General features: G+C 48.0%; 1 protein-coding gene across 1 annotated transcript in view; it reads left to right on the plus strand.

The window, feature by feature from the left end:
* The window catches only part of GPC1 (glypican 1), a 224,826-nt gene that overhangs the window by 192,619 nt on the left and 14,511 nt on the right, over positions 1–17,696 (plus strand). Inside the window, exons 3-4 of the mRNA XM_075099342.1 lie at positions 377–768; positions 17,134–17,299. Coding sequence (XP_074955443.1) covers positions 377–768; positions 17,134–17,299 — 558 coding nt within the window. The remainder of the gene's footprint in view (positions 1–376; positions 769–17,133; positions 17,300–17,696) is intronic.

The following is a 17,696-nucleotide window of genomic DNA, read 5'->3' on the forward strand; positions in this document are numbered from 1 at the left end:
GCTGACAACTGTGGCAAGTTATGGTATATGTCAGCGATGCCAACTGATGTGTTCTGTAAAGAAAACTTATGAGTAACGCTATGGCACCTTACCTGGGCAGAGAAGAGACTCAATTTTGGTTCCAGGTGAGGCTGCCAGAAGAGGTGGAAAGGCCTCGGCTATGGCGCTCTGACACTGGCACTGGGGGGTTCCTCCTTCAATCTTCTTAGCTAAGGCTCAAGACTGAGAGTGTGGGTAAGGTTGGTTGGAGAAATAACTCTGTTAGAGTTCTTCTCTTTCCTCAAGGAATTCAGTCATGCTGACAAAACAGTGCAGCCCATTGGTTTCCTGCTTGTCCAACTGATGCATCACTGTCTCCTTTTTCTTCTCTCTTCAGGTTATTTCCAGGATTTGTTGAACAAGTCAGAAAAGGCCCTTTATGATGCTTTTCCAAGCATGTATGGAGAATTGTACACTCAAAACATGAAGGTCTTCAAAGACTTGTACAGCGAGCTGCGCCGCTATTACCGGGGCTCCAACATCAACTTGGAAGAGGCCCTCAATGAGTTCTGGACACGCTTGCTGGAGCGGCTCTTCAAGCTGATGAATCCCCAGTACCATATCACAGATGAGTACCTGGACTGCATGGTGAAACATGCGGAGCAGCACAGACCTTTCGGGGAAGTTCCTAGGGACCTGAAGGTGAAGGCAACCCGAGCCTTCATCGCAGCACGCTCCTACGCACAGGGCTTTCTTGTGGGCAGCGATGTGGTCAAAAAGGTGTCTCAGGTATGTTGGGGTTCTTTCTTCTCCATCCTCAGATTGGCAGGAACCAGTCAACTACTGCTGTTAGGGAGAGGATGGTTTAGTTCCCTTTATGTTTTCATTACAAAGCAGCAGGTATTTTTCAGTTTTATAAAACAAACTGTTTGAGAGTCACCCATCAGTGGAAGGCAACAGCAAGCCTGGACTTCTATAGGCACTGATAGCACAGAAGCAGCAAGGTATAACTCACCGCAAATCAGTCTTTACCTCATTTTAGACTGTGCAGCAGAGGGCCAAGGAGATGTCAGTCGCTCAGGCTGTAAAGCCATTCTGTTGCTTCCCCAGCAGGAAGCATGCTGCCTTATTTTCCTTCTTGATGGCGATATGATGTAGGGTGTGCAGAGCTGACTTGCCACAAGTGTGCTGGGAATAAATGCAGAGAGATGCATTTCAGTGGTTGGTGATGGGATTGCTGTGTCTGTTTATGTAGCCATGTATATTTGTACAGCTTCTGTGTACAGAGAGGGTGAGCTTGTAAAGTGCATTGGGATCTTCTGGGATGAAAGGTGCTATATAAATGTAAATTAACATGACTGAATCCAGGGTTTGAGGAGGAAGGAAATTCTCTCTATTCTTAACTGCAGAAGCAGCCTTTCAGAGCTAGAAGGAGGTGATTGTCCTGAAACAAGATATTCAGGCTTTTCACACAGGTAACAAGTAGAAAATCCATACTAAAAAATTACTTGCATACTGCATGTGGAGATGGCAATCAGCAGGTATGAGAATCAGGGCATGACTAAACTATGAATGTAAAAATACGGAATTGCAATTAATTTCCTCGGAAGGTAGTGCGTAGTAATGCATAGCAGAGGACAGTACTGTTTGATGCAGCAAATCCAGACTTTGATCTCAGGAAAAAACATTAATATGGTAACAGTGACAAATGCTTTAATTTATCATCATGGGACTATAAAACTGTTCAGCTACCCAAAAGCCTTTGTACATCTCATTAACATCACACTCTCTTGACACTTAAGACAGATAAAAGAGGAGAATGGTGTAATTTCAGGAGGACCAAAGTAAAATATTTTTCATAAATCCTCTGAATGGCAGAGAATTCCAGCTCGATGTGTGTGATTCTACCTGTAGCTGACTTTTGCTGGGTAAAGCAGGCTGGCAGAGCAACTGCAGTCATAGTATCAGCAGAAGAGAAGGACCTATGATACCAACATGCAGCATATTTTTCCTCCACCTTCATGTAGGCTTCTGACCCATTGGATTTTGATTCTGGTCCCCAGTTTCTGAATTCTCCTTCTCTTGGCATTGCTTATCAAACACCATATGGGGTAGATGACCAGTCACAGATCCTCCTCTTCCCTCTGCCTCCCTCCAGCCTGTTCCTCCAGGATGGAGGGTCTTCCAGGAGGGTCCCAACCGTTCCTGTCTCTCAAAAGAGCTCTCACTGGGGTTGCAGATAACCTGGCATGTTGCTGTTGTAGCACAGACTGCATGAAATGAGTCAGGAAACCTTAGCAAAGCCACCCTGAGTGCTGATTTTGTAACAAAGGCCAAAACTGGCCTATCTCCCCTGTCTTCAGGAATGGGTTTAGTACTTTAGGCAAGAGGGGGTAAGAATGCTGAGGTAAGAAATCTGTTTTATGGATGCCCTGGTAGCCCTCAGCTACGTCTAAAATAAAAGGCCTGCTTAACCCACTTTCCTTTACTGGATATGGATTTACACTAGTGCCAAATAGATGTAAAGTGCTGAATGCAATCCACAACTGATGCATTGGTTTTAGTAATTTTTCATGTTGCTTTATACTTAGGATGTTAGGAGAAAATGTGTAAGACTTTTATTAAGATCAGAGTCTGGGATTTTACTTTCCTGTCAGCTGGTAGCAGCGGTCTTTAAAAATAACTTTTTGAGCTGAAATTTCTTAGGGAAATGTGGTGAGTGTTTTGGTCAGGAAGCCTGGGGAAAGCCCATGGAAATGGACACGTAGAAATAATTTACCTAGCTTTGGCAATCTGAAAAATTAGATTACTTCAGGTTTATTTATTTGCAAATCCCACAAAAGCTACTGATTTTTATTAAAACCCTCCTGGTTTCATCTGCTCATGTGCTTCCCATTCAGTGTTTGTCACCTGTATCCTATCACTGTCTCAGGTCCTTGTGCAAAGTCTACATTACTGGTCACCCTAGAGAAAGACTGGTGCTGTTTGCCAGATTTTCTGGCTGTCCTAAAAGGGTGAAGAGCTTGCCCCGACTAAGCTACAGGCAGGGATTTAATAAGATTTCTTTAATCCCTGCTCCCTCTCCTCTGTGCCCAAGTGGTGTTTCTTCTCCAGCCTCCGGCTGCCTGATTCACAGGAGGACATCACTTTGGCCAGCCCTTGTCAGGTGGCTGGTGGGCACGCAGGGATAGGAACGTGAGTGGTGTGCTGGGAGCAGGCATTCTGCATCCTGCTGGGAATAAATAGTTTGAGGGCAGCTGGGGAGAAAATGGCAAAACCATTTTTCATCTTTACTGCCATCCTATCTTTTAAGGCAAAGTCACCCTGACAGACTGCAGGCTCTGACACCAAGATCTAACGCTTTTAATGCCGCAGTTCCTGCCATCAAACCTGGCCCAACACCGACAGCGGCGGAAGTGCTGCCATCTGCACAGTGGCTATGGGAGGTGGCCCGGGGAACCTGGGACACACACGGCTGACGTGGCTGTTTGCAGCCTGGTGGTGTGGCAGGGCTGGGGCTGAATGTGCGGGTTGGCAGCCTGCCCTGGTATAGTGTTAGCTGTTACCGACATGCCACACATGGGTGGGGGTGTTGGGGCAGCATCTGTGAGTTTCTGTAGCTATTCTTTTAGCACAAATTGCAGGTTTTCATTTAAGTTGCACAATGCCAAGTGAGTTTTTTATCATCTGTGTGAAGTAGCAGCTACTAAAACAGCAGCAGCCACAAAATCCCTAGTGAAGAGAAGGGGCTCCCCCAGGGATGCACACCTCCTGCTGCGTGCTAGGGCAAGAGAGAAATATCCCAGTTTTGTTTAGGATCTTTTTCTTTGGTTGTGAGATTGGCAGCTGCCCAAAAATAGCATTTGCTGCAACTCTGAGCTTCATGTGAACAGGTGAAGGCCTTGTGCTGGGAGACTTGCTGCCTGCCAGCTGCTGCTCAGAGATCCATACTTGGTGTGAGCAATTGCCGTGTTCAGCAACGAGAGCGAGAATGTGCCCCTGTGAAATATGTGGTGTTGGTGAATTGAAATACTGGGGGGGAAGCAAAACTGAGACAGTAAAAATTGCAAGGGCTGAGAGATAACCCCTTATAAAAAATCCTGAGACATGCAGTATGATAAACAGGAATATCCTGGCTGGTTTTGTTATTTATTACTCACGATACTGATAAGGCATCCAAGTCTTAGGTCAGTACTATTGCACACAGTGCTGTGGGGTCAGGTAGCAGAGGTGATCCTGTCTGCACCAGGGCACCCAGAAAGGGCAGTGAGACTGTGCATGGGTCCTTGCTGGCCTCCTGCATCTCCGCACCATGCCTGTGCTACACCAGCGGATGGGGAGGAGAGATGCCCCATGCGTGGCAAAAAATGTTGAGAGTCCTCAACTCCCCTCGGAGACCTGGCAACCTGTGAATCCCAGGTGAGAGCACAGAAAAAGTAAAGAAATAATGTTCTGTTTCCAAAGTCAGAGAGAGTAGGTGTTTTCAAATCAATTTTGCTCATCAGTCAGCAAGTGAGTTATTATGACAGTCTTCCCTTTGCTGGATCTTCGTTGCTTCTTGCTCCAGAATTTTAAGTTTCCCCATGCTAGTGGGGTTTGATGTGAAGTGACACCAGCTATGTAAGCAAGAAACACCTACTTGAATAATCAATTTTAATAGTTTTTTGCATTTACTTTTCTCAGTAGGTCTTAAGGCTGATTCTCATTTGAGTTTAAAACAAAATATGATGATTTTCTTTACTAATTACAAGCTTTTTCACTAAATCCTGTATTTCATTTTACTGATGAAGGTTGTCTATCAGTACATTTTTATTTAAGCAATACTGTGTCTCACAGTACATTTCAGCTTTATTTTTTAAACTTATATGTTAGTATAAGGTAAATGGCAGCTTTCCTATTTACCATATGAGTAATTTTTAAACACATGGTGGGTCAAGCTGCATTTGGATGGGAACTGAATTCCAATTAAAAAGGCCCCAAAATAGAGTTTTTTATAAATTATTTTAATAGTTAAGTGTATGTGCTGGACACATATGGAAAAGAATGTTTATCTAAATAGCTTTGCATTTCCAACAACTCAATAATACTACAAAGACAGCATGGTCATTCCTGATCCTCGTGTCCTTTAAAGTTGTAGCTATTTCTCATACTCCACTTTTTTCCATAGCTTGGAAGGACATAGTTGACTTCTCTCTTTCAGCTTCCAGTTGCTTTTTGGGTGAAGTAGGCATAAAATTGATCTGACTGAATAAAATGAAGAATATAATCTTTTTCACACACATATGAAACCACTGTGCTAAAACAGCTCAAGTGCAGTGAACTCCTGTCCCATGTGCTCGTTGACATATCTCCATCCTTTCAGTGGCTTATCTTTATTCAGAGCATCACCAGCAAGTACATGCAACCATAAATAAGATTTTATTTCATTCAAATGATTTAACTTCTGTAATAAAATTAAGCATTTGCCTATATTGACCTCCTCTTGATCCTGAAAAGACAATATTAGTGTTTCTAAATTGATGTTATGAGAATGTTGTTCAGTGGCACTGCCAAGTGGCAATATTGTCATATCACCATGTTTATTTCCTTTTCAGAGGATGTTATCCCACCTCTCATTTTGGAGCTGTTCAGTTTTTGCACGGCAGAGGTGTGTGTTCCTGCGTTATGACGATAACTCGATGGCAGGATGCCATTGTGCAGAGACTAGCTTTGCCCCAAGGAGCTGTAAGGTGCCACAGTAAATTATGGCTCCATCTGGGAGAAGGTCTCATCTGGGGGGCTGCTCCCACCAAGGGAGGTAGCATTTTCCTTCAGGGAGATCATCTGCTTGGGATTTAGTAAGCCTCCCACCTTCAAATGGCAGCTACCTGTACCTGTAGACAGCACTGCTTGGTCAGATGCCATTCATCCAGGAGTTCAGCTTCAGGTCTGGCCTCCCCTTTAAGAGAATGAGGGGAGGTAATGTGAGATGGAGTCCTGCGGGTTCTCCACAAGCAGCACAAGCAGCAGGAAGGAGTGGGTCCCAAGGGTGCTGGCATCACTGGCAGGGATGGAGGCAGGATGCAGTTCACCACAGCCAGGTATGAACAGCAATGACTGGAGCATGCTGGGTTTTTCCTTTTTTTTTCCCCTGCTGTCATTGCAAACCACCAATGGGGCTTTCTGAAAATTAGCTGGTTGGTTCCTGTGCTAAAAGTTTGTGCTGCTGCTGCACACCCAGCAGCAATTCATGGGGTGGAAAATGCCACAAGCGCCCTTTTCAGGTCTGGCTGTATTCAGGAGGAGGGGGCCTGAAGTCCCAGGAGTTGAGAAGCCTGTGGTACTTCAGGCATCTCTGCCTGTGAACACCATCTTAGACTGCAGGCTGAAATAAAATCTTGCACCTTCAGAGACTAGTTCCTGCAGCATCTTCTGCACTCGCTCCCTCCTGCCTGTGCACAGCCACCGAGACCTGCCCCACTGCTGGGGACTACAGGGCTGGCGGGTGCGGAGGGCTGGGATGTGCCCTTCCTTGCTGACGTCAGTGTCACCTCTGCTGAAGTGCCTCATGTATTCTTGCTGAGCTGTCCCTGGGCAGTTTGTATGTGGGATTGTATGGCTTGAAATGTTTGAAGTGCCAGCCAGCCCGATTCCCTCTGCAAACTCAGAAGCTTAATATCCTTTTTCCTGAGCTGGTCATGATCCCTGAGACACCAGCCTGCCATCAGCTGCCTTCTTGCTTTAAACAACTTGGTACAGCAGTTCCTGCAACGCCACAGGCACCCCTCACAGCCCACTGCTCTTTTCCAGCACTGCTGAATGTAAAGCTAGGCAGAGAGTTTTGCAATAATGTTGGAATTTGGACAGATTCAAATCAAGCTGGATGGCGAGCATGCAGTCTTGAACACATCCTGATGTATTTCATATATAACTTTCCAGTATTTCTATCCATTATTATGTTTAAATCACAACCCTTCAGGGATAAAAACCCATAGGTGTTCTGAATATAATAGAAATAATGCAGGCAAGTAGATATATGTCTCCCACATTTACATAGTGGTTAAAAGTCAATTGAATCTAGCTTTCAAAGGATTGAAAATTGTACCAGCTGGAAATAACTGTCAGATGAACAGAGCATGGAGTGTGTTGAATAGGCAGGTGCTGACTTGCAGTATTTTTCTCTGGAGGAAGAGGAGCATGACAGCAGTCTGTCTATCCACATGAATCTTCCTTATTTTAATATCTGAAGGCAGTTAGACGCTAGACAGCAATCAGAAGGCACAGATCCTCCCAGTTAGCCATGAGTCCGGCCCTCCTCAGTCTGGTGTCCCTCACAGGCTGTACTGCTTTCTGGAGCCATCGTCACTGCCCTCTGGAAGTGCCCTCACCGCTGGCTGTGGAGGGAGACGGGGCCACCTCTGTTCACTGTTGCGCTGCCCCAGTTTGGCTGGATTACCCTAGTGTTCTTTTCTTTTATGTTTTTTTCTGAGTCTGCAAAATGGCCATTTGGCTGCTTGGCTGGCAGGGGTGAACCCAGGCAGTCTGTCTGGCCTCAGGCTTAACAGCAGCTCTGGTTTGCTGGAGCACAAAGAGCATGGATTTGGCATCAGCATTCGTCCTCTGTGTCCCTCGCCTTGTGCTGAGCTGAACACAGCGAGGTGAAAGCAAGAGGGTCACTGAACTGCAGGGTCATCTGTGCCCTACCCCTGCCACTGGACCCCAGCACAGCCACCACCCAGCATGCTGTACCTGTGCCCTGCTCATTTTCTGATCCCTGGTGGGGTTTTGGAAACACACATGATGTATCTTGAACGATGGGCTTGGTGAGGCTTAAAACTCACTGTGCTCCAAGGACTCGTGGCTGTACATTTGTGGAAGAAAGATGCAAAATAATGACTGAAGTGATTATACAATTCATTAGACTTTGAAAGAATCATATTTCTGTCAGCCCCGCAGCTGTTTCTTTTAGAGTTTTATTCTGAAAGATTGGAAAGCTTGGTTCATTTAACACACGTCAAGGTGCTAATTGTATCAAGGCTGGCATAAACATGCACAAGGCAGCTGCTGACCATGTGGTGGAGAGAGCAGGGTCTGCTCCCTGCACCAGCTCCCCTGTGCTGGCGGAGGGCTGGCAGCACCTGCAGCTCCCGCTCCTTTCACCGGGGAAATTGGGTGCTGATGGCCCAGTGCATGGAGTAACCATCGCCCTGATTTCCAGCTTGCACACGTGGAGATGCAAAGAACAGCACAGCACTGCTTTTTTTGGTCATAGTATTTGAGGGCCCTTCTGTGGGGAGACTGTAAAAATGAAATGTTTCCCAACATGAAATTGCCATGTTGCATATAGCCCTGATTACAGAGCAGGCCAGCTGCCTGGCGAAACACAAACCTGTCCTCCCAGTGCCGGTCTTGCTATAAAAGAGAGGGCAAGGCTGGCTTTCTGAGCATGTTCCTGGGCTGCCGTTCAAGCCACGGGTGGCTCGGCAGCCATCCTCACCACCAGCCTGGCAGGACCTGCTCTCCTGCTTGGTGTTTTTTTGTAGCTGCTGTTCTTTATACTGACAACTTTATCCCAACTGTGCAATTCCAACTGAGGGATTTGGGGTAATTGGAGTGGCTCTGAACACCCACCTGCATTTCACAGTGTGCACGGCCTGGTCTGTGAATTGAAGAGCTGACCTGTTTTCTTTTAAACACTATCCCAGAATGGGTTTTTCACAGCTGGCAGGAAAAACTACCCTTACTTCTATCAGCTGCCTTGAAAATATGCATGAGAAGGTAAGTGAGGGTGCTATGAACGCCTTGGCTGCAGCTGCCTGCACAGCTGTGTTCAGCCCCCCAAAACCTGTGGAGGTCTCCAGCTATGTTTTTTGCCTCCGGCTGCCCAGGACATGTACCTACCTCTAGAAAGCTGCCTGCTATCTGCTGCCTTTAAAGCATCTGTCGGTTTGGAAACCTAGATTGCCTGATGTCGCTGAGTTTAACTGGTACTTCTGGAGGTTAGAATGGCCATTCAGACATTAAGTCCATCTTCCTGGAAAAATATACCTGAGTGTTAGCACAGGCACGTTTTGACATATATCTGACATGTCTGGAGATATTTTGTATTCACCCTAACCATTTCTGCATCACACCAAAATCCCAGCCAGGTGCTACAGGTCCTCATACCCACCTTGGGTCTGCACTGCTCCTCGGAGGCTAGAGCCAGGAAGGAACCAGGAGAGCAGCCACACAGCAGGGACGTGGTCCAGCTCAGAGAACACCAACACCACGCAGCAGAGAGCTCCCTAGAGGCCAACCTCATACTCCCTTGGGCAAAATTTTAAGAGGGGACAGAGCCCACAGAACAACCCCTCCACCAATAGCATTAGGGACTAGCTCAGCCTTCTCTCTCCGTCAGCCAACCTGTTTGTGCCCCCATGACAAACCAGGGGGGTTGACAGCACTTCCAGGAGCCTGTATTTTTCACCCAGGCCACTTCCTCTATCCCCAAATCTCTCCCCCTTTACTTAACCCTGCTTCTCCTGGGAAGCACTTCTTCCCCTGGGAAGCAAGGCCCAGCTGGCGCACAGCAGCCCTGGGGGTGAATGTGCAAGGGGATAGTGGGGGTAGGAAAAATACCAGCAAGAGCTCAGCTTATTTTATTGGTGTTAAATGCCTTTCAGATGTACTTAAAGGCCCCTGAAGGCTGAGGCATCCCATCACGTTGCAGCTAGGCTGCAGGTTCTCATTTGCTTTCAAGCCAGTCTTCAAAAGGAGAAACGATTTGGGGTTGGGGTTGTTTTTTCGGTTGTTTGGTTGTAGGGGTTTTTTTGGTCTTTCCTTTCCTTTCCTTTCCTTTCCTTTCCTTTCCTTTCCTTTCCTTTCCTTTCCTTTCCTTTCCTTTCCTTTCCTTTCCTTTCCTTTCCTTTCCTTTCCTTTCCTTTCCTTTCCTTTCCTTTCCTTTCCTTTCCTTTCCTTTCCTTTCCTTTCCTTTCCTTTCCTTTCCTTCCCTTCCCTTCCCTTCCCTTCCCTTCCCTTCCCTTCCCTTCCCTTCCCTTCCCTTCCCTTCCCTTCCTTTTTTGAAGCCAGCACTTCAAAAGCAGCGTCTGCAGCTTGGCTGCAGGTTCTGGGTGCCAAAGGAGCTGGCCACCTCCTGATGGACACAGGAGGAGCTGTGCCACTCTCTGCAGGAGGAGCAGAGCCAGGCTCACCCCTTGCAGCCAGCCAAAGCCAGGCGTGCTGTGCCCAAGAGCCAGCAGCACAGCCTGACCATACGCTGTGCTACTCCAGTAACAGCTTGGTACTGCCACTGTTAAAATGATTATCTAGATGCCTGTGGCTTCCTAAAGCTTAACCTTTCTCCAATGCTTAGGAACCTGGGAAGGGGAGGGAGGATCATTGCTCGGTTGAAAAGACTCTGTAACTCCTGGATGTGATGTACGGAACTTGTCCCAGCACTAGTGCTTCTTTGGTTGCAGTTCCCCAGGGCCTTCCTCTCTTCATCCCGCAATTCATTCTTTGGTCTTTCCAGCCTCCTTTTCAGGAATTAATTGGCTTGGATAAAGAAATGCTTTTTGGAGTGAGGAGGGTGTAGCAGCTTTTAGCTAAAAGAGAGCACTTGTGAAAACTCAGTTACATGCAAGACATATCTTCACTTCAGTGGTCCTTTCTGTGCCCTGATATTACTCAGGGTTTTTCAGAGGCTCTTGAGTGTTTTCCAAGCAGTAGGCATAAGGGTAACGGCAGAAAACATGTCTCTTCTTTGTACCTCTCTGTTCTTCTGTGTGACCTGTCAAATGAGGTCCCAGTTCAGAAGGGTAACAACCTCCCACTGTTGTAGATTCAGAGAGGTCCAGAGTCAGGCCAGGAGGAATTGTGCCCCTCTTCAGCATCCCTTGTGACTTGCACCAAACCTCACGCTGAAGAGAGGTCTACCAATCAGTGGGTGTTGTTTGGAAAATCAGCATATACCCTGGGTAGGTGCTTTAGTGGGAGAAAGAACAGATAATTTTGGGTCTGAGAGAGGTGTGTCCCATGACTCTATAAAACATGCTTTTGTTATCTGTGAGCATGTGTATCTGTGCAAAGATGGGTAACTTGGGTTGAAGATGCAAATAAGTTTGATTTGTTCTTCACAGATGAAGGGCAAGAAGGCTTTTTCCTATGTTCTGGAAAAATCTAGTCCATTTTGACCAGAGCACTGCCCTGCTGCTGTGTGTCCTACAGAAACTAAAGCCCTGGCCATCCCAAGAACTGTCTGCCCTCAGGTGTCTTCAGTCCCTCAAGTGTCTGTGCAGGGGTATCTCACCTGTTTGAGCTGAGTGCTTTCCCCTTCTACAAGTAGTTTTGTCTCCCTGTGTCTTTGCTTCAGAAAGTTTATAACTGTTCTGAAGTTGTGTTTTAGGTAATATGAAGGAAAACTTAGCTCTCCTCAAATCTGTCTCAATGCAGAGAGACAAAGCAGGTGGTTGGTTGTTATCCCTGAGTCCCCTGTGCTTCTGTGATTCTCTGCTTGGAAAGCATATTAATAAAATAGATGGCAGGAGCTTTTTTTTTTGTTAGAAGCCCTTCACACTGAATGTTTTATAAATTGGCTGGGGGCTGGCAAGGAATCCAGCTAGTGACTAATCCTCCAGTCCATCCTCTCAGCAAATTGCTTGCAAAAGTCATTAATTTTACTGTAATTGATTTAAACATTGCTCAGGAGGAGGAAAAATTAGGGAATCCAATGCCCAATGCCACTCTGAATGCTGAGAATTATGTGTTCTCAATTTTCTGTTATATTATCTCCACATGTGCCTGTTCTCTGCTGGCTGCTGTGCAAACGCCGGTGCCGAATGGTCGCACGGTGAGACCCAGCTCAGTGGTTGCATTGGGCAGCTGTGCCATGAGCTGTGCAAACCTGTAAGCAAGCTCCAGCTCTGTCCAAGACATAATACAAGAGAGTCTGCAAAGACCTTTTGCTCTGGCAAAGTGCTTGCCTCCAGCAATTCACATCTGGTCGCGTGGCTCCATCAGCAAAGCATGGGCACATCAGGCTTTGGAAAGTAGCCATGGAAAAGCACAGAGCTCAGCTCTTGCTGCAAGTCACAGTCACAGGATAATACCTGATGACAACCTCCTTGAAATGTCAGAGCTTATGGTGGAACAGGGCTTTTTATGAGGCAGCCACCTGTTCCCATTGCATTACCTCATTGCTACTCGAATCAACTACTGCATCCCCAGCTGTAAAGTAGTTTTAATTAAAATGATTTATTGCTTAATATGGATTTGTCCCCTATTTTGGGTCTATTTTAGAAGATAATATTTTTTCCTGATCACTTCCTCACTGGGCTTACACTTTAAGGGACTGTACCCACTGACGTCACTGGGATCAGAATAAAGTATGTGGATTTTAACTGAGCAATGACGTAAGAACAATGTATTTTTAAGCTGGCATTAGCTTTGGTTTGCATATTTATTTATACCTCTGACAACTGAATGAGGAGTGCCCTGTCTCCAAGCCATATCCTTCAGTAGTAATTCTTTTTCAGATCCTTGGGAAATGGCTTCTCCAATGTATTGCGCATGTTCTCTTGACATCTTAATGCAGTTTCTAGGTCACTGAGCTAAGAAAAGAGTATAGGTGCCACCAAGTTAAAGGAGAATCATGTCTCCTTAAAGGAGAACGAGCCACAGGCTCAGTTAGGTTGATGGTACTTAGAGAAATGAATTATTGTCATGTACTGTCTTCGTGCTGTGCCAGGTCATTTATAGATGCAGAAATTATGTTAGCTTTCACTCCATCTGCAGGAGTTTGCATGCTCCTGCTTTCAGGTCACCTGTGATGAATAGAGGACATTGTTTATTGATCTATCAGTTATTGCAAATCTGCGCTGGGAAGCCAGAGGAGGTCTCCATCAGGTCTTAGTTGGCATCCATTAGCTGTTGGCCAGGAGGGGTAGGTCATAATGTTTCAGGTTCTTTTAAAGGATGAAGTGTGAAAAAAGCAGCACAAGGAAGTGAAGATGTCTCAGTGTGCAGGTGGAGGTCAGCCATGACTTTGCCAGCCTGGAGAAACTGCTTCATTCTCACTGTGGGGGTGTTTCTCTCGAACAAGCTGCCATGGAGGGTTCCTGGTCCCACAGCTCTAGCCTGAGGAGCTGTTCTCCCCAGTGCCACTGCTGGAGCTGGCTGTGCCTAAGAGGCGAGCAGGTGCTCAGCAGTGGCTGCAGGGCTCTTCTGGTTGTGTTGCTGTATCCATACAGGGGAGGGAATCTCAGCCCCACCTAACTGGGGCAGGGATTCCCCTGTGTGGACACAGCATACCTGAAAAAAACCTGGAAGTTTACTTCGGCAAACTAATCAACAAGGACTAAGAGATGGTTAAAGGGCTCCATTCCTTAACGTGCTGGAAGTCCCCCAAAGGGATGGTGCAGGATCAAGCCCTGACTGTCCTCTGCCCTGTATGGATGGGTGGAACGACGAGGAACTGAGCTCTGGCCAAGCAAAACATGCAGAAAATGCTCTCTGAAATTCCTCTTCCTGCCCTCTCATCCCTCTGTTCTTGGTTCACCCCTGCAGCCTGCCTGTGAGAAAGGAGTGCTGCTGCCAATAGGAGAGGTTTGAGTCATTCTTTGGGGAAAGGGAGTGGAGCCTGGCCTCTTCCACCTGCAAAAATTAATACTTATCCTTTCTGCCAAGAGATTAAGTTGATCACTTGGCACCTTCCAGATTCAGTGGAGCAACAGCTGGTGTCACCTGCTTTTCTTCAGAGGAGAGACTCTGGGGCACAGGAGCAGGGGTAAGGGGTGCCGCCTTGCCTGGACACTGCAGACTTCCTGCACCTGAGGGAGTGTGGCACTCCACTGTCCTTTGGGAAACAAAGCCACCTTGTGACAGTGACAGGCTGGTGGTACACGCACAACTCCCCTCTGACATCCAGAAATTATCCTTGCTGAGGTGCAAATCCAGCTTTTTTTCGCCCTCCCCAGAGCCTCAGGAGGTGAGCCTGAGCCTCAGGCACTGTTACCACCCAGTGCGCTGCCTGCCTACTGCCCCAAGGCAGGTGGCAACAGCCCACAAGAGCTGCATGGGCAGGAGGCGGCTGCTCTGTGGGCAGCAGCGTGGACACAGGTGGTGTAACTGGGGACAGGCAGTTTTGGCTGGCTGACAGCCATGGAGAGGTCAGAGGGCGGTGGGTTGCAGGACAGCAGGCAGCTGTCTGCATCACGGGGAGCCTTGGCAGCTGCCCACACTCACCAGTCATGCCGGAGGCCAGATGGAGTAGGTGGGCACCGAGGAGCAGGCCCCTGCTGCTGCTCCCCTTCCTTAGCACTGCATGGTGGCAGGGCATGGGTACTCTCTGGTGGGCAAAGGAGTGCTGTGCTTAGGGTGCGAAGGTCCTTTCTGTTTTGTCAGACAAAGGCATGCATAAAAATAAATGCAGAGACCAGGATAAATTCTGCAAGCAGAAATACTTGTGAAATGCCCACTGGGCCTGTCACAAGCTCATTTAAATATGGGCTTGGTGTGGTCACCTGGGTAGCTGCAGTACAGTACAGTTGCTGGGTTTACACCGTACTTGAAAGTTAATCGTGTTGGAGGTGCTTTTCTGAGCCAAGATCTGTCACTTGCCTCTCTCCGTGTCCCCCATGGTCTCTGGCAGGGTACCAAATAGCTTTGTTTTCTAGCTGCTGGTGGCTGTCCTCTCTGCCACTGGATAGCTGGCCCACACCACCCCAGGGGTGTTTCCTGGGCAGGCGACACTGCAATCCCACTTTCCAGCCAAAGCAGTTCAGCTCCCTCCACTCCAAAACGCTGCACAGTGCAACCTTGGATGTATGTGGATGCAGGCAAACCATCCAGCTGCTCTCTGGTTCTCATCAGTACTGTGCAAAGTCCCACATTTCAGGACCCAGCTATGTGGCTTATTTGTGCTGCAGCTTCAGGAATGTTGCAGCCCAGTTTGTGCTGCGTGAGGTTGCAGTGCTCCACAGTTACGGCTGGGTAAGGCAGGATGAGCAGTGATGAGGCATGCTGATAAAACACAAAGTTGTGTTCAGGACCTGATTGCCTGTGCAGGTTACATGCTGTGGTTGGAGCTTAACCATATAATTCATGTTCACGGATGCTCTGTCTGGGGAAGGAGAGGTTGCAGCTCATTTCCAAGCTGCATCTCCTGGTTTCTGTGTAAATGCTCTGGTTTCAGAAGGTCTTCAGCTACAGCCTGTGTTAGTGTTCAACATGCTCTTTTCAGTCCTGTTGTCTTCTCAGTCACTATTCAGTCATGGTTATTTAAACCCTGAGATGAAAAATAAACTATTCTTTTTTTTGCCTGTCCCTCTGCTGTGTTGCATCCCCTCTCAATCACTGAGGCAGGAGATGGGGGTGCCTTCACCAGCTTCTCCCAGGGATGAAGTGTGTGGCATCCGTGCAGTGCAGCGGGACAAAGCCTCCATCTCCTGGCGGTAAAGCTGCATGGCAGCCGGGTGCCTGTTTCTGTCTGTGGCAGTTGTCCCAGAAAGGAGGCAGAAACCTCGCTGAGGAGGCAGAGCGAAGCCTTGGTGTGCTCAAGCACAAAGGCTCAGCCCCTCTAGCCACGGTGGAGCATGGTGTTTTTCCACAGGCGTCTCAGGGCTTGTTCTGCCTGCTGAGGCAGGGAAGCGGTCTCCCTTTGGGTTCTCTCTCTGAGACGTAGAAATTTTTGTCTTAGTCCTGAAGAAGATTCTCACGAGGTTATTCCAATGAATTTCCTGCCTGATGGAGCACCACCCAACATCTGGTTTCCAAGGCTGACTGGAAGTGAGGTGCTACCGTGCAGGCAGTTTCAGGAGGGGGGAAGCTTAGGGGTTTTCTCTCTCAACCTCTGATTGTGGGCTCAGCATGTTCACACTTTCCTAAGGGTACCTCGGAACCAAGTCTTTCTGGAGTCCCCAAGAAGAAACTTAAAAGGCTATGTTCAAGGTATTTTTCACAAGTAATAAAGAGGTTGGGGCAGTTCTGAGCATTGCAGCTGCAGCTCGAGGCTCAGGGATTTTTCCATGTCAAGATTTGCCCCTTCCATCACTTTTCCCCCTTTGGGCTCCTTGTCAGTGCTGAGTACCTGGTACCAAGGGAGACTTGCATGCAGACACTTATGTTTCTTTTTGTAAATGGCTGTAGAATATCATCAAGGGAATTGCAAATGGATCTGAGTAAAGATAGAAAAAGACCACAAAGGACAGAACACTTCAGCAATAAGACCAAGGAGCACTGAGCTCTGCCAGTATCTCTGCAGGGTCTGCTAGGTTGTTACGCATCCCTCAGCTTACACTGACAGCCCCTTGCCTGTGGCAGTCAGAGAGGGACAGTTGTCCCATGGCTGATGGGCTGAGGGGACTTTGACATGCTGCAGAGGCTGCCGCACTGCTCTCTGGGCTCTGCACGTGCACTGGCTCTGTGCTTATGGGACCAGGGTGGTTTCATTAAAGGTGGCAAAGCTGCCTCCAGAGTCACCTCTGCAAAGAATCGACTGCACGTGCAGTGCCTGCAAGCCACTGGCATGGTGTGTGTTGGCCCACTTCCCTGGCTGCCTGCTGAAGTACTCTCAGAGAGCAATCACTTCCAAGTGTCAAGTGCTCTCAGTTGCCCATATTTTTTTAATTCTTCAAGTCTTCCCCCAACACCGTCCTCCTTTCCAAAGATGCCAGCTGAGAACTTTCAATATCCAGGCCCCTGCTGTGTGTCCCCCCAGGAAGCTGGAGATGTGGTTTGTGGTGGGACACCTTTGACTGCTGGCTGGTGGCCACAAACCCTTCCTGCAGGAAGGCAGGGCAGTGGCACTGATGGCAGAGGCTCCAGGAGTACATGTGCACCATGTGTCTAGGTCATGATTACAACTGGTAGACAGCCCAGGCTGTCCTTGTGGCCACCAGACCTGGCTGGAAGAGGGATGATGCTCACATACAGATTCTTCCCAGAACCCTGGGTTCAGACACAGCCCGAGGAAATAGCGGCTGCCTCAGAGGTCCCTTCAACAGGGGTGACACCTGAGGAAGGGTGAGGGGAAGGAGAGGCAGTGAGAGTGGAAGCAGCTTTCCCAAGGTCATCACCCAGGGAGCTGTGCTGCCTTTCGGATCACACCAAGCTCCTTTGCTCCAGGGAAGTGGGGGGAGTCCGCCCATGTGCTCCTCTGACCAGCCTGTGTGTCTGACGCTGATCTGTCTCCACCAGGTATCTCTCAGCCATGAGTGCACTCGCGCCATCATGAAGCTGATGTACTGCCCGCACTGCCGGGGCATGTCCAACGTGAAGCCATGCAACAACTACTGCCTGAACGTTGTGAAGGGCTGCCTGGCCAACCAAGCGGACTTGAACACTGAGTGGAAGTACCTGATGGGTAAGATGAACTTACTCTGCTGCAGCACGGCTGCCTCTCATGGCAACTTTTGGACCCTCTGAGGTTGTGCTTGGCAAGTAAAGAAAGGACTGTTGGAGGCTCTTTTACACCACAGTCTCCCTGTCCGTGATCTGACACCTAGAAGCTATTGCAGGACATTTTGCTGGCCTTTAATACCATTAGAAAGGACACTGCTAGGGTGGCTAACAAGGGCGTGAAGAGTTTTCATCTTGCCAGTGCTCATCTGGGATTGCCCACACTTTTCATTCAAGTAATTCTTCCTTCCCTATTGAGTGTTGAAGGTTAGGGACAGATCATGCCACCTGTACCCTGTCAGAGCTTCCTCCTTGTCCTTACCAGAGCACTTGCAAGGCACAGGAGAAGCACTTGCTGCCCT

Source organism: Phalacrocorax aristotelis, chromosome 7, assembly GCF_949628215.1.
Source record: "Phalacrocorax aristotelis chromosome 7, bGulAri2.1, whole genome shotgun sequence".
Taxonomy (NCBI): Eukaryota; Metazoa; Chordata; class Aves; order Suliformes; family Phalacrocoracidae; genus Phalacrocorax; species Phalacrocorax aristotelis.